The sequence below is a fragment of the Lepus europaeus genome, chromosome 1, assembly GCF_033115175.1.
Source record: "Lepus europaeus isolate LE1 chromosome 1, mLepTim1.pri, whole genome shotgun sequence".
Classification (NCBI taxonomy): Eukaryota; Metazoa; Chordata; class Mammalia; order Lagomorpha; family Leporidae; genus Lepus; species Lepus europaeus.
In genome coordinates, this window is record NC_084827.1 from 47,581,208 (window position 1) to 47,598,723 (window position 17,516).

Here is a 17,516-nt window from a genome sequence, read left to right on the forward strand (position 1 = left end):
ACTTAGCACAAGACTGGACATGTCAGTAAGGAACACTTAAGAATGACCAATATAGGGTAAGTGTTTACGCTAGCAAAGACACCATGTTTTCACGTCAGGGTGTGGATTGATATCTGTCTCTAGCTTCTGACTCCAGCTTCCTGCTAATGCAGGCTCTTGGAGGCAGTAGTGTTGGTTCAGGTTACAGCCATCTGTATGATAAACCTGGATTGAGTTCCTGGCTCCTGACTTTGGCTTGGCCCAGCTCTGGAGGTTGCAGACATTTGGGGAGTGAACCAGCAGATAGGAGTGCATTTTTCCCTTTTCTCTCTCTCTGTCTGCCTCTGTCTCTCTCTCCTTCTCTCTCTCTCTGTATAATTAAAAAAGAACCACCAACCCATATCAAATGGTGCTCGTTATTTTTAGTTATCAGGAAAGTGGAAGTTAGAATTACAGTCAGACACCATTAAACATACATAAGCATGGTAAAATAAGATGTAGTTTATTTTGGCAAAGATATGGAATGACTGGAACTCTTAAATATGGCCTGAAAGAGCAGAAAATAATACAAACACTTAAGAGTAATTTGAGTTTGTTAAAATTAAAGGTTCACCTACCTAATTACCCAGCGGTCACATTGCTAGGCATTTACTCAAGAGAAATAACAGTATATATGTACACAGATACTTGTGTAAGATTATTTTTAGAAACCTTATTCACAATAGGCCAACTTGGAAATAAATGTTTACCAACAGTAGCCTAGATAGATAAATTGTGGCATATTCATACAAGAGAATACCACTGAGCTGTAAAAAAGAATGAAGGATCGATAGTGTCTACAGCAGGAAAGAATCTCACATGTACATGAAGTTCAACAATAGATACAACAGCCCATGGCTTGGTGGGGAGTGACCATAAAGGGGTTCATGGGGACTTTTTAAGGTGTTACAAGCTTTTTAAATGATGTATTTGCTTATTTAAAAGGCAGAGTTACAGAGAGATCTTCCATCCACTGGTTCATTCTCCAAATGCCTGCAGCAGCCAGGCCTGGGCCAAGCTGAAGCCAGGAGGCAGGAGCTTCATCCAGGCCTGCCACATGGGTGGCAGGGACCTGTATTCTTCCATTGCTTTCCCAGGCTCATTAGCAGGGAGCTGGGTTGGTAGTGGAGCAGCTGGGACATGAAGAGGTGCCAGTATTCGATATGCCATGACACCAGCCCTGGTGTTGGAATATTTTGTATCTTGATTGGAGTGCAGGTTACATTTGTTGAAATTCATAGAATTGTACCATTCAAAGAATGCCAGTTTTGCCTAAAAAAAAATCTGTTGGAAGCTTGGATGCACTTGGAATGTCTTTTATGCTTGTTAATCGAGAGGTGTCATTGCTCTTTGCTCTGATTACCTTGTGAACACTTTCACTCACTATTTTTTTTTTTTTTTTGGACAGGCAGAGTGGATAGTGAGAGAGAGAGAGAAAGGTCTTCCTTTTTTGCCGTTGGTTCACCCTCCAATGGCCGCTGCGGCCAGTGCACTGCGCTGATCCGAAGCCAGGAGCCAGGTGCTTCTCCTGGTCTCCCATGGGGTGCAGGGCCCAAGGACTTGGGCCATCCTCCACTGCCTTCCTGGGCCATAGCAGAGAGCTGGCCTGGAAGAGGGGCAACCGGGATAGAATCCGGTGCCCTGACTGGGACTAGAACCCGGTGTGCCGGCGCCGCAAGGCGGAGGATTAGCCTGTTAAGCCATGGCGCCGGCCCACTCACTATTTTTGTAGGGGCTGAAATCCAGGTTATATTGTTGTTTCTATGGGGCATAAATGGGATTGCTTTTACTACCAGGAAAAGAAAACCCGAGGCTAGTCAAGCTCCACATTTTATGTTGTCAATCAGTACTATATTATAATATGGGGTTCATGAAACTTAATATTTACATAAATATCACATTTGTCCAACTAATCTTTAGTCAGGGAATCCTTCTGTTATATTAATTTTTCACTAGCACTTATGGATCAGCATTGTGGAACCTAATCTGTGTAGTGTAGCAGCCTTCTAGCTACAGGTTTATAGTGAAGAAGCAGATGACGGATAAGGAGAGACCCTGCCCTGAGGGAGTTTATAGTCGTGCCTGGGAGGAAAACAGACAGTGAACATAAGACACTTGGTATCTGGATAGCACTGATGGCTGTGGAGGAACTGAAGCAGGATGATGTCCTTTCTGCAGGTGTACGGAGTCGGGCGTCCTGAGGAGGCTGGAGGAGCCTGAACGTCCTGGGGTTCTCTGAAGGTACAGGGGAGGCTTGGAGTAACTACGATCATGGGGAGGCCAAGCTTAATCACACCCCCTGGCTGTTTTCTCAGTTGGTCCTCATTCCAAAGCCTTTATATTTCCCTGAATTACCTTTTTCTGTTGTGACCGTGGATGTGTGGCAAATTGAACCTGGCAGCTTTTGGCTCTCCTGGTGTTCTTGGTCTAGGCTGTGTTGTTGGCGGTTACACAGAGAACACTGGTCTCCACGAAGTACCCTGTGCATGTGTCTGACTGTGGAAGAGACAGTTTAACATACAGGGAGGCTGACGTTGAGTTTCTGTAGTGTTGACAGTGACTTTTCCTGTCTGCCCCTGCTCTTGGTCTGAGCTCACATTTGAAATCCTAGAAGGATCAGGGAACCTTTCTCTCGCCTCAACTCTGCATGGGGTTTCATAAGATTAGCCACTTGCAATCTTTTCCTAGCTGAAATTTTTTTTTTTCTTCCTGTTTCTAAGAGGGCATTGTTGGTAAAGTCCTCATGAATTACGAAGTAGAAAGACATATTCATGGATAGACAAAAGTTAAGTGTGTTGTTGTCAAGATTTTAATAGCTATAGTTTATTACTTTGGTATTTTTACATATAAGTTTTATTTTGAGGAGCTTGGCTCACAGATAGAAAGAATGAAAATACGTATCTTTTTAGTGGTACTTCAAGTTGGCACTTGCTAAAAGCATGTTTCTCACGTTGCCCCGTTCTACCCTGCGCTGTGATCCATGTGTCTCTAGGTGAGTTGGGACCTCTGATCTGCATTGCTCATGCTGTGTAATCAGCAGAGGGGGAGAAAATTGGTCCCCCAAGTGGCAGCCTCTCAGCGATCGTGCTTAGGTGCCTGCTCCTTAGGACCGAGACCAGGCAGCGATGGAGGGCACGCTCCCTCTGTGACCCTGCCTTGGTGCCTGTGAGCCGCCCAGAGGCTGAATCCCAGCAGTCACAAGGAGAGGAGGGCAGGGTATTTGAAAAAAGTGAGCAAAGCTCAATATCCTTTAACAAAAATGCAGAAATAAGGCTTTTCAAAATGCTGAGCTTTGGACATGTCTTAAATAGTTTGGAAATTGTGAATGTCAGGTTAATTAGCAGGTTATCTCAAGTGGTTTTTTTTATTGTTTATTTGCTTGTTACTGATCTTTTAAAAAAATTATCCTAGTCTTGGTTCAAGGGTGAATCTTAGTTCACTTTTAATTTTTGAGGCTGAAGCATAAGAGAAATTAATTTATTTTGAACTAAGTATTTGCTGTGTCAGAAATAATTAGCTTACCTGGTTTTAGTTTATACCATTTCTACAATCTTTTATTTGGACGGTTCATCGATTCAGAAAGTTTTTTTGTTGTTGCTAGAAAAGATGACTCATAAGGGGATATGGTTGCAATTTATTCAGCCAAATCAAGGATTATTTCAATTCTCAAAGTATGTGACCGAACACCTTTTTTTTTTTTTTTTTTTGCAAAAGACCCATTTGATAAGTGTGGTTTTTTTAAAACAAATGTTTTTTGTTTGCTTGTTTTTTAATTGTGCATGTGTGTTTATGACCACAGATCACAATCCAGGGCTCTGATTTCTCTCCCAGCAGTATACCATGCAAACTGGTTACCACTGTCAACCTGCTTTCCATTTGGAAGTCCAGACTCATTGCTTCCTGCTCTTGACCGTTTCTATGTTTGTAGACTATCCTAGGCTTTTTCAGTCTTCTGACTTTCTCTTTCCCCCAGTCTTTGCTCAGTTAGGTGGCCGCTGGCAGGGCGTAGGCCCTTGAAGCCATTGCATCTGAAAGTGCTGGCAGACTTGGGTGAGCCCTTCAGGGCTGGGCCCCTTTTACAAGGCCTTTGTGTGGCCCAGTGGTTAACAGCACAAGAACACAGTGGGGACGGGAGGTCTGCTCTGTGGACCTAGTCCCTGGGTTGACTTACTCCTCCCAGAGGTCCTAACTCAGGATCTCTGATCTGCCAGGCCCTGCCTTGAGCTCTGATGAGCAGCTCCTGTTGGCTCTGGTGCAGAGCTCTGAGTTGAGCAGGGCTGGGAGGCCATGTGCCCTGCTGGGAGCGGAGAGCTCAGTCAGTTTACCTAAAGTAATGGAGGAGTTTTCCGGTAAGGACCCTCCAACATGAAAGAGGTCTTGAATAGTGTCACTTCTGCTCTCTCGGGAGCACTGGGGCTGAGAACCGGTCTGGTGGCGTGCAGCTTAGCAGCCTAAGGGCTTGGGTCGCAGTCTTGAAGGAGCACAGCCCTCTAGTGTCCACTGCATCGGCGTCAACCCTGCGTAAATATTTCTGTTTTCCCCCAGGGAGTTGCTGTGGCCTCTTGAGAATGTGAGGAGGGTAGTATATTCTGAATCATATCCACTTTTCTAGGCAATGTATTTAGTGCTTTTTTTTTTTAAACTTTTGTATTCTTCTGATCTAACATTGAGTATGGTGTTTTATCTGCATTGCTAGTGTTCTTGCTCTGTCACTCACTCACTCTCATAGAGTATGTTTTGGATAAGAGGGCCTAAAAGTGAAGACCAAGAGTCTGAAAAAACTTGACTTGCCACAATTTATGTATTTTTTTTAATTAGGTCTGTTTATTTATTTGAAAAGCAGAGTGACAGGGAGAGGAGGGCAGAGAGAACTCTCATCCGCTGATTCACTCCCCAAATTGCTGTAACGGCTGAGGCTAGGCCAGGTTGAAGTCAGGAGTCTGAAACTCCATCTGGGTCTCTCACACGAGTGATGGGGCCCAGCACTTGAGCCATCTTCCGCTGTCTTCTCAGGTACATTAGCAGGGAGGTAGATCCGAGATGAAGCACCCACAACTTGAACCAGTGCTCTGATACGGGATGCTGGTGTAGCAGGTGGTGTCTTAACCCAGTGCGCCGTGGTGCTTGCCCCCAGCTTGTCACACTTTAAAATATCTTCATTGGGTACCTTTTTTTGAGAATTTGTATTACAGCTTACTTTGTATACTTAAAAATGATATTGTTAACTCAGCAAGTGTCAATATTTTTTTTTTGGTAAATGTTCATCTATTTATTTGAAAGTCAGAGTCACACACCGAGAGGGAGAGACAGAAGGAGAAATCTTCCATCTGCTGGTTCATTCCCCACATGGCTGCAATGTCCAGGGCTGGGCTAGGCTCAAGACATGAGCCAGGAGCTTCTTCCAGATCTCCCACGATGGGTGCAGGGGCCTAAGGATTTGGGCCATCTGCTGCTGCTTTCCCCCAGGATGTAGCAGAGAGCTGGATCGGATGTGGAGCAGCTGGGACAATGAAGCCTGCAGAGTTTATAGTTGACATATACTTTGAAAGATGTTTGATTTTTAACTTTTCTTCATGAAAGCCCCCTGAAAGGAGGTCAAGTCTTCCCTTCTATGTAAGTTAAGAATTTAAGGCTAAGTTACAGGTTCCATCCATTGTTTTGTACAGGGCCGAGGTGGTAGCAGTGGCACCCAGGGCTCCTGCCTGCCAGCTGGGGGCTGTCTGTGCCCACCCCTCTCCCTCCCTGCAGACCCTGAGGATGTGGAATGCAGGAGGTTGGGAGTACCCATCCTCACCTTCCTTCTGCTCCCCTTCCCTGACTTCTCTTTCGAGAGACCCCAGGTATATCTTGGCCAGGTGCATACCTCCCCACCCCCCAGGCTTCCACCCTGAATCTCAGCCTTCTTCCCTATTTTGGTAGCGATACTGAACAACCCAGAACCATCATGAAGGTGACTGTTAACTTGCCAAAAGGAGACCCTGGTGTCTCATCCTGCAAGTGGGTGGGATCCGGAGGGGTGCGGATACAGGAGATGTGTGTCAACTAAGAAATGAAGGCTGCAATTGCATTCCATCAAATGTGTTGTACCATGGATCCAGATACCACAAGTAACATTGTGACATGGTTTCCGGAAGTGGTGAACCTCTCTTAGTGGAATTGTAAACAAAGCTAAGTGCCTCGGGATGACGGGATGACGTTGTGGTGCATCACATTAAGCCGCTGCTTGCAATGCCAGCATCCCATGTCGGAGGTCCAGTTTGAGTTTTGGCTGCTCTGTTTCAGGTTCATTTTCCTGCTGAGGCAGCTGGGAAGGCAGCACTTGATAGCCCAAGTACTTGGGCCCCTGCCACTCATGTGGGAGACCGGGATGGAGTTCTGGGCCCATGACTTTAGCCTGACCGAGCCCTAGCTGGTGTGGCCATTTGGGGAGTGAGCCAGCAAATGGAAAATCAATCTCTCTCTCTCCCCTTCTCTCTCCTCTATCTCAGTTCCTCTGCTTCTCAGATTAATAAATTAGTAAATCTTTAGAAAAAGAAAACAGTTCCTTTGATGTACAGTGTAATCTTATGGTGGGAAATTCTAGGTACATCAAAACTACATGAGATAATTTGTGTGTGTGCGTGTGTGTGTGTGTGTGTGGAGAGCAGCGCCTAGATGCGGGCCCAAATGGCTGTAAATGGACTTCCTGCCAACATGAGTGCTCAGTGGGTGCTCGAGGGTTGTGGTGTGCAGGGGTGTCCTGTGAGTTACTGTGGCAACCAGAATCTCCCCACAAATGTAGGAAACGGCTGGATGATGATGCCAGTGTGCAGTGAACACCTGAGGAAGACACAGAAGCCAGGGACCCCAGCAGAAAAAGCCTTTGGGGCATTCCCGGCTTTATCATCAGGAGAGGGTTGGGGCTGGGGGAGGCACAGAATGTCTGTTCTTGCCCCAAGGCCGAGCTGGGTGTGCAGCCTTCACGCTGCCAGTGCTCCTGGTTCTGCATTCCTGTGGTTGAATTTGTTTATGTGTTGTCTCTGCTCCCTGTCTTTGTAGCTTGCTGGGCAGCCTCTCTTCAGACTGGGTTGTGAAGAGCTGTGAAGTTTGTGTTGTAAAATCTACACAAGATACAGTTTACCTGGTAGAAGTTTGTTTTTTTTGTTTGTTTTGTTCTGTTTTTGATACTTCAGGTTATTTATGACTTGTAAGTAAGTGGCTGAATTGTTTATTTCAATAAAAAATTATGTCTCTTTAGATCAGTTTGGGTCATATAATTTTGCTGTGAACTGTAATAAGGTTTGTGAATTATTTCACGAAGTTGATCTTTACTAACAATGAAGATAAACATGGAAGAAAATATTCACCTCTTAGCTTACCATTTCAGTAGTCAGCATTTTCACTCTCTGTTCCCTTCCAGATAGGTGCAGATATTCTTGGCTTCAAATTCTCCAGCCATGTGGCTGTCTGGTCTAAAACAAATGGTCAGTTTCTCTGAGAGGGTTACCTTACAGTTTCCTGGTCAGTAGTGTGCAGTTGCTGATATGCAGTAGTGTGGTATCAGGGACTGACAGTGTCTTTTCTTCTAGTTCCTTCCTTCCTCCCTTCTTCCCTTCCTCCCTTCCTCCCTCCCTCCCTCCCTTCCTTTCTCCCTACCTTCCTTCTTCTTTTAAAGATTCATTCGTTTATTTGAAAGGCAGAGTTACAGAGAGGCAGAGGCAGAGAGAGACAGAGATCTTCTATCTGCTGTTTCACTCCCCAGTGACTGCAAGGACTGGAGCTGGACTGATCTGGAGCCAGGAGCTTCTTCCGGGTCTCCCATGTCGATGCAGGGGCCCAAGGACCTGGGCCATTCTCCACTGCTTTCCCAGGCCATAGCAGGGAGTTGATTTGGAAGTGGACAGAATTTTGTCTTCTTGAATTTTTACATTAGGACTTAAGTGTTTCCATAGTGTAAACAGTTTTCATAAACACTGCTTAAAAAGTATTGAAATGGAGAAATGGCATCAGGCACCATTCAGGTGCGCTTGCAATCAAGGATGCTTTATTTAAAAGATTCAGACAGGACCATTGTTTCTATCCACTTTTACCTCTGTAGTGTAGACAGTGGAAGAATTAGGAAGTTGGACATAACCAGGGTTGAAGTTTTTTTTTTTAAAGATTTATTTATTTACTTGAAAGTCAGAGTTACACAGAGAGAAGGAGAGACAGAGAAAGAGAGAGAGCGAGAGAGACTTGCATCTGCTGGTTCACTCCCCAGTTGGCTGCAATGGCTAGAGCTGCGCCCATCCAAAGCCAGGAGCCAGGAACCTCTTCCAGGTCTCCCACGCGGGTGCAGGGGCCCAAGGACTTGGGCCATCTTCCACTTCTTTCCCAGGCCATAGCAGAGAGCTGGATCAGAAGTGGAGCAGCTAGGACTAGAACCGGTGCCCATATGGGATGCTGGCACTGCAGGTGGTGGCTTTACCCTCTAGACCAGCCCCAGGGTTGAAGTTTTAACAAAATGAGTATTGACTGTCAGATAAAATGAAGTTATGGAGATTGGGACACTATGTGGAAATCAACAGAAGATTCATTTTATAATGATTGACCTTGGAATTTAAGCAGAACAGAGAGGGAAATGACAAGAAAGCAGAGTGATGAGGGATAACAAAAAGACAATGGGTGGTGGAAAGAGATTACAGGCCTGGTTGTGGTGGGATGATTATGGAAATGGAGGAACAGAAGGTGTGCACCTGAGGTACATGATAGGTTCCACAGAATAAACAGCCTCCTATTTGCCTGGAGACAGATGCGAAAACAAAACAGGGTCAGACATCGTGGTGCAGCCGGTTAAGCCACCACCTGCAGTGCCAGCATCACAGGGGTGCAGTCCTGGCTCTGCTTCCCATCCAGCTTCCTGCTAACACACTTGAGAGGCAGCAGATGATGGCCCAGTGAGTTCCTGCCACCCATGTGTGAGACCCAGATGATGTTCCCTGCTCCTGGCTTCAGCCTGGCCCAGCCCCTGCTGTTGCAGCCATTTGTGGGGGGTGGGGGTAGACGGGTGTGGTGGTGGTGAACTAGTGTCGCTCTTTGTATCTGGCACCCTCTCTGTAACTCTGCCTTACAAATAAATAAATATTGGAAAAACCTAACCAAACAAAAACCCTTCTTACTTCTTTTTTTTTTTTTAAAGATTTATTATTTTTATTTGAAAGAGTTACATAGGAGAGGGAGGGAGGGAGGGAGGGAGAGAGAGAGAGAGAGGTCTTCCATCCACTGGTTCACTCCCTAATCAGGTGCAATGGCTGGAGCTGCGCTGATCCGAAACCAGGAGTCAGGAGCATCGTCTGAGTGTCCCATGTGGGTGCAGGGGCCCAAGAACTTGGAGCATCTTCTGCTGCTTTCCCAGGCACATAAGCAGGGAGCTGGATGGGAAGTGGAGCAACTGGGACTCGAACCAGTACCCATATGGAATGCAGGCAGTAGCTTTACCTGCTGTGCCACAGCTCCAGTCCCAAAATCTGAGACTTTGAAGGAAATACTGTCCTTTACCTGAAAGTGATTCCAGTATGCATGTGCATTTTTGGTTTGTTTACAGGCTTCTTTTAATTTTAAAAATGATGCTGGTGATCAGACTTACGTATATAGCTTTTTCCTTCTGTACTAGTGCTTCTTTAGAACACATCTCTAAAAGTAGAATTATTTAATTAAAGACACAAGCATTTTATAGCCCTTTGTTAGTTGCCACATTGTTTTCTCAAGGTCTTACATAGACTTACACTGTCCTCAGTTAAGTAGTTAGGATTTTTATTTAAAGTATTTTTGGGGAAGTAGTTTAATAGATAAAATTTATAATAATTTATAGTAAATTTATGTTACTATATATTTATAGTAATTTATGTTACTCTGATTATTATTAAATGTTTAATTTTATATACTTGTGGTATTTCCTCTTGTATTATATGTTCACTCATATTTGTCTATCATTAAGTTATGAGAGTAGTTATCAAATTGAGCCCTTTTCAGGGCTTGTGAAAATTAGATTATTTTTAATCTACTCATATTCTTTTTTTTTTTCCTTTTAGCTCCAGTAATAAACCGATTCACAAGGCGTGCCTCAGGTGAGTGAGTATAATATGGATTTTGCTTTATTGCTGATTACTTTAAATGTTCATTAGAATTGGATAAAAAGGTACAAAGAGAGTAGTTGCTGTACAGTAGGACATTATTTGTCAGCAATTTCCCCAGAAAACACAGCCTGCTAATAGAGTCACACAGTAGGAAGCAATTGAAAACTCCCTCTGAGCGGTCGAATGCAGTTGTCCTGTGCAGTGAGCTGATGCACCTTTTTAACAGCCCCAGAGTGTTTATTCTTTCCTAACTTTAAAAAAAATATTATTTTTTATTTGAAAGAGAGTGAGTCAGAGCGAGAGAATCTCCCATCCCACTGGTTCACTCCCCAAGTGCCCGCAACACCTGGGGCTGGGCCAGGCTTCTGCCAGGAGCTGGGAACTCTTTCTGGGTCTCCCCACGTGGGTGGCAAGGAGCTTCAGTCATCACCCACTGCCTCCCAGGGCGTGCACTAGCAGGAAGCTGGAATGAGGTGTGGAGCCAGGACTGGAACCTTGGCACTTGGTGTGTGACAGACACCCGGCCCACGCTGTGTTGTTGCCCTTGACAGAATCACAAGCTGTGTGATGACTGGTGGGCTGGCGGTGGTGTAGCAGTTGGATGAAGGAAACAGTGACACACGAGAGGATTTTGTTGCTGTTGCTTTAAGTAGGGGGCAGGAACACCCTCAACATGTTGATGTCAGAATTGATCATTATGGGGCCATTGGAGTAGGAGCAAGTTGCCATACTTCTGCCCCTGCGGCCATTGCTGTCGTGAATGCACTGTGGTAGCCTGACATTACTGGGACTGACCCTCGCCATTAGCAAGTGCTTACATTGGGTCCAGTAGGCTGTGTCCACCTAAACTGGCAGGGCAGTGTACGATACGATTAAGAGCATCACCGTACAAAATGGAGTAAGTAAAACAAATTTGAGTGTGGTGATGGGTAAGCTATGTGGAGAAGTGTCACCCTGTAGAATACCTTCTTCACAGAAGACAAGGGACAAAGGAAATGTTCCTACATTTAGTTTGAGAACATTAGTCTTTTAAATATAACTTGAGTTTTTCCCGATGAGAAATAGAAGCTAGCCATTTCAAATAGATCATCTTGGAGTTTATGTAATGCAAATGAATACCTGATTTCATACAGTTGTCTTATTTCCACCCATGCTATATTGAAGGTATATTGAGGTTGAAGTTTAGCTTTCATCTGTCAGCAGTTACTGGTAGAATTTTACTTTCATTATGTAGAGACTGAGTCCCTATCTCTCTCACCATTCGGAGCTTTTGTAATATCCAGGCATATTTATTTTAAACGAAGAAATCAGAACAGTGTGCCGTGCCTTTCGTGGGGTGACAGGTTGTGTTTTTGTCAGTAAGGCATCAGATTTTACCCTGAAGCAATGTTGTTGAGGGTGACCACATTCTCACACAGATAACTTTCACAAGGGAGGAGGAATGAGAGAGTATTGTGACATCTGGTTTATAAATAGAACGATAGTTAAGAGTCTTAGAATAAATGATCTTTCTGCCTCAAACTGATGACACGTGGCATGTATTCCTGGGCAAGTCCCATTGTATTTGCTGAATGAGATACTTATTAATGGATGGATTGGGGAATTAGGGTGCGGCTTAAGTTTCAACCACTATCATTTTACTGGCTCCTGTGCCACTAAAAACTGCCTGTAGAGATGATGAAATGCCAGTAAGGAAATATAAATTAGGCTCAAATGTTGCAAATATTTGTTAATTATTCACATGTTTTTAAATAACAGTTGTAACAATCTGATAGGTGCAGTGTGAATTTAGTCAGTGTTGACTGAATTCAAAAATTAATATGAGCTATATTGTAGTTATAAACCTCTGAGTTTTTGATAATCAACACTGCATCTGTCAACAATAGATTTTGAAGATCTGAATAATTTAAATACATATTTCCTCTATTCCTGTTTGTTGGTGTTGTGATTCGTAAAGATGAGTGTACTAAGAAATACCTAAGTACGTTATTCAGGGATTCTTTTTATACTTCTAACAACGCTGTGTTAAACTGTCCTGTCTTCATTGCTTGCCCACAAACCCGTGAGTTTTTATTTCTGTAAGCAAAAGGAACCAGTTTGAGTGTTTTCAAACGACTCCTAGAATCTGAAGAGTCCGTGGCATCTCGGGGTCTCATAGGCTGCTTTTCCGCGTGGTACAGGTTGGAAGGCACTGCAGTGACAGAAGCAAGCAAAGACGGACACCAGAGCTGGGCCCTTGTGGGTTGGGTTGCATGAGTTCTAAAAAATGTGGTGAAACACTCTCAGGTGTCTTCTGAAATCCAGAGGTAGTGGCTCTTTGGTGTCCTGCTGACGACATCCCGTAAACTTAATGTTTAAACCACACTCCATAAACCATTTTTAAACCAAGTAAAAAGAAATACCACTTTTGTTCGTTTAAAACCATTTGAACTCCTAATATATCACTTATCAGTATACATAGAGAAATCATATACATAATTCATTTTTTTAAATATTTATTTTATTTATTTGAAAGTTATGGAAAGAGGTAGAGACAGAGAGAGAGAGAGAGAGAGAGAGAGAGAGAGAGATCCTCCATCTGCCGGTTCATTCCCCAGATGGCCGCAACGGCTGGAGCTGCGCCAATCTGAAGCCAGGAGCCAGGAGCCTCCTCCAGGTCTCCCATGTGGGTGCAGGGGCCCAAGGACTTGGGCCATCTTCCACTGCTTTCCCAGGCCATAGCAGAGAGCTGGATTGGAAGAGGAGCAGCTGGGACTAGATCTGGTGCCCATATGGGATGCCGGCGCTTCAGGCCAGGGCGTTAACCCACTGCACCACAGCGCTGGCCCCACTCATTTTATTTTTGAAAATGCTTAGGTATTTCCTCACCTACTTGAGATAAAGGGAAGGGGTGCAGATTTTGATCTATTTCCTATCTTCTAGTTCACTTTTTCAAATGTTCACAACAGCCAGGGCTGGGCTGGGCCTAAAGCCGGGAGCCAGGAACTCATCTAGGTCTCCGATCTGTGTGTGGGAAGGGGCCCAAGCTCTGGGCCATCCTCTGCTGCCTCCCAGGTGCATTAGCAGGAAACTGGATTGGAAATGGAGTAGCCAGGACTTGAACCTGCACTCTGATATGGGATGTGGGCATTGGAAGTAGCTGTTGAACCTGCCGCACCACAGTGCTTGCCGCCATAATCCATTTCAGAATATGGGCTGCATTTTGGAAAGATTTTTCTGTTTGGAGGAAAACTGGAAGTAATAATACTACTTGTGGTTGTACCTACTATTACATATTACTGGTATTAGTAACCACAGCAACTCAGTAAATACCTGAAGAATAAAGCTTTCCAAAAAATCCTGTCGCCGTCTTGCTCACCTCCTGTGTTATATGGGAAGGACGTAGACGTTGGAGTCTCCCCCTGGAGTCCAGACCTTCCAAGCTGTGTGAATATGCCTGTAAGTTACTTACCTCACCGACTTGTCTGTCCTTTATTTTCCTTGTCGTTCAGTTTGGGACCTCACTGGCTACATCCAGGCTTGCTGTGAGGGTGAAGTTAGGTGATGGCGACAAAGCCCCCTGCAGAGTGTCGAGGCTCTCAAAGACGGTGGTGCTGGCTCTTGCTCTCCTGAGTGTGATTCACAACACAGCAGCGGCACCCTTGGCCTTGGGCCATGGTCAGTCAGAAACACGCCCACAGGCCTGGCTGACGCTGAGTCTTTTCTATGGGCGTCTGTTTGTGTCGTGCATACATTCTGGGATTTTCACAGAGATTATAGTGATGTTCCTCTGTGGTTTTGTCTCTGGATCGTGGGATAAAAGGAGAACTTTATTTATTTTTTAATTTTTTAAAATTTATTTGAGAAGTAGAGTTAGAGAGAAACAGAAATTTTCCATCTGTTGGTTCACTCCTCATATGGCTGCAGAGGCTGGAGCTGGGAGCCATGTGCTTCACCTGGGTCTCTCGCACGGGTACAGGGGCCCACACAGTTGGGCCATCTTCCACTGCTTTCCCAGGTCATAGCAGAGAGCTGGATCGGAAGAGGAACAGCTAGGACATGAACTGGTGCCCATATGGGATGCCTGCGCCAGAGGCAGAAGCTTAGCCTACTACGCCACAGCACTGGCCCCAAGGAGAACTTTCTAATCCAGGCTGAGACAGTGATCTTGCTTAGTGAGTGGGATCAGGCCTCTCTGAATGGTTTTTAATTCCAAAATTTTATTTTGAAAAAAAAATCATGCTTTTGGAAGAGTTTAAAAGAGTAGTTCACTAAGCGCCTCTATGTAAGTACCCCAACTGTTAATATTTCACCACATTTACAGTCTTTTCTCTTGCTCTGTATCCATTCGCTTTCCCCCTCTCTCTTTTAACTAAACCTTTTAGGAATCCTGAATACTTCAGCATTTATCTCTTAAGAACAAGGACATACTAAAGCACTAGCATTTAGCCTTGCTACAGCTCTGTCACTTAATACTTAGTTGTCCTAATCTGTCTTTTCTCTCTTTTTTCAATTCAGGCTTCTGATGTAATTGTCATGAGAGGGTTTTTTTTTTTTTTTTTTTTTTTTTTTTTTTTTTAAGATTTCTTTCTTTATTGGAAAGGCAGAGTTACAGACAGTGAGAGGGCTTCTATCCACTAGTTCAATCCCCAAATGGCTGTGACGGCTGAAGCTGGACCGATCTGAAGCCAGGAGCCTGGAGCCAGGAGCTTCTTCCGGGCCTCCTATTTGGGCACAGGGGCCCAAGTACTTGTGCCGTCTGCTGATTTCCCAGGCGCATTAACAGGGAGCTGGATCAGAAGTGGAGCAGCCAGGTCTCGAACCGGTGCCCATATGGGATTGGCAGTGCTGCAGGCAGAGGCTTAACCTACCATGCTACAACACTGGCCCAGTGATTCGGTTTTTTATAAGTCGAATCCCTGAAATTTTCGAAATTTGCTTTCCCCGAATTTTGAGGCTATCTCCAGCAATGAGACAGCCCTTTGTGAATTCGGAGAGTCCTGGGCACAGCCAGTCTGGTCAGTGTCCACCACTGACATCCATGACATCTTTGCTTTGATGTTTAGCATTGTTTTCAGGAACTGCTGCTGAGCGGTACTTACCGTGGAAGTGAAAATGAAACTTCAGATTATGAATCTTCTGGCTTTCTTTTCTCATGTAGATATTTAACCACACCTCATTTTTTTTTTTTTTACCAGAACATGAGCATTGAATTTTATAGTATACATGTATTTTTAAAAGTGAAATGAATTTTAATACAGAAAACAAAAAAGATAGCACTTTGCATATTTATCACTCAGGGGTTTAGCTTTGGATTTGATGAAATCACCATGTTAAGCTATTTTTTTTTTAATGGAGCTAAAATTTTATAGCTTTCTCTAAACTAGTATTTAGAATAATTCACAAATGAAATTAAGTCTGTAAATCTCACACACCCACTGCGTGAATTCACCCAAAACAGAGAATGATTTGTCACCAAGAAAGTAGTGAAAACAGCAGAAGTTCAGGTCTCATTGGAATCTGATTCAGGCAGCAGGTGCTTCCTTCTGTTTCGTGGTGGAAATGCTTTGTAGCCTTGGTACTCCCTGTTTCTGTTTTACAGTTGTTTGATAATGAGAGCTTTTAACCCCTTCTTCATTTTCCTCCAGAGGTCATTCTCAGATTGTCACATTAATTTGCTGGTGATAATTACGCTTTGTGTTTCTGTAAATAAGCTCCAATTCGTATACTGTTTCAGACTTGGTAATCTCCAGTACTTGGCAGTGCCTGTGGGGAGAATACCACTTTAATTTACTCATTCATCCACGAGTTCATTCAGCAAACACCGAGCCCCTCCTGTGTGGCAGGTGTAGTGCCAGGAATAAGCTGTAACTTGCGGAGTTCACAATCTGACAGAGAAACCAACTGGCTCAGACTCACTGTGTGGTCGGCACCCTAGCATCCGCCCAGTGAAAAGGAGAAGCATACAGGATACAGGTCCCTTTGAGGTCAGTACCATGGACTTCACAGGAGAAGTAAAGGAGCGGAGTATTTGTGCTTCATCAGTAGTAGCTGGCTGTTTCCACGTGGTGTTCTTCTGTGGTGTCCTTTTCCACAGTGTGCTGCTGCATATTTGACTGCCTTCGAACCCCCATGGTGGGGAGTGAGCAGGTGCCCCGGGCTGTGGACAGCAGGGACGTGAGTCCAGCAGTCATTTCTGCCTTTACCACTGTTTGAACATACCAGTGTCCATTTTTCTAGGAACAGCTGTGTAGGCTCTGGATTTAGGTACACCAACCTTGGAGTACTAGCCCTGCTACTCACATATCCACTTGTTGAGACTGTATGTGTGGGGCCGGCACTGTGGCATAGCAGGTCAGGCTGACACCTGTGGTGCCGGCATCTCATAAGGGTGCCAGTTCGTGTCCGGGCTGCTCCACTTCCAATGCAGCTCCTTGCTGATGTACCTAGGAAAAGCAGCGGAAGATGGCACAAGTTTCTGTGCCCCTGCCACCCATGTGGGAGACCTGGGTGAAGCTCCTGGCTCCTGGCTTGAGCCTGGCTCAGTCCTGGCCATTGTGGCCATCTGGGGAGTGAACCAGCAGATGGAAATTCTCTGCCTGCCTCTCCCTCCCTTTCTGAAACTTCGACTTTCAAATAAATAAACAAATCTTTAAGAACAAAAAAGTGCGTGTGTGTTGGGGAGTAACTTTAGTAACCTTTCAGTACTCAGTTTCTCCAGATAGAAGATGGGGTCATAACTACCTGCCTGGGCTTTTAGTTACTAAGAAGTGAGTAACCCATGGGAAAAACCAAAGTGTCCTCCTCAGTTTCCCGGTTCCTGCCTGGTGTCCAGGTGTGTCTGCTGCAGAGGCAGGGGCTTACAGGAACCGGCGCTGGACGTTGAGCTGGGTCAGGAGTGGGTTGTGGACCATGCAGCTTCACCAGCAGAGTTAGTGAGAAAGCGGCACCCTGGGCAAGGCTGAAGTCAAGAGTCAGACTGACTGGGGCTGGTGTTGTGGCATAGCAGGTAGAGCCGCCACCTGCAGTGCCGGCATCCCATGTGGGAACTGGTTCTAGTTCCGGCTGCTCTACTTCCGATCTAGCTCTCTGCTATGGCCTGGGAAGGTGGTGAGGGATGGCTGAAGTCCTTGGACCCCTGCACCCACATGGAGACCCGGATGATGCTCCTGGCTCCTGGCTCCAGATTGGCACAGTCTGACCGTTGTGGCCATTTGGGGAGTGAACCAGTGGATGGAAGGCCTTTCCCTCTGCCTCTGCCTCTCTGTAACTCTGCCTATCAAATAAATATTAAAAAAAGAGAGAGAGGGAGAGTGGGGTGAAACTGGAGGAGCCAGCACTGGGCAAGTGAGAGAGGAGATTCACCTGGGGCCCTGTGTCTGGTTTCTTCCACCCACTGGGGTTGGGTGGAAGCCATCTGGGGGC

At 45.1% G+C, this 17,516-nt stretch overlaps 1 protein-coding gene across 1 annotated transcript in view; it reads left to right on the top strand.

Annotated features, from left to right (window-relative positions):
* Positions 1–17,516, top strand: part of PRKAR2B (protein kinase cAMP-dependent type II regulatory subunit beta) — a 126,566-nt gene that overhangs the window by 15,281 nt on the left and 93,769 nt on the right. Inside the window, exon 2 of the mRNA XM_062216826.1 lies at positions 10,068–10,103. Coding sequence (XP_062072810.1) covers positions 10,068–10,103 — 36 coding nt within the window. The remainder of the gene's footprint in view (positions 1–10,067; positions 10,104–17,516) is intronic.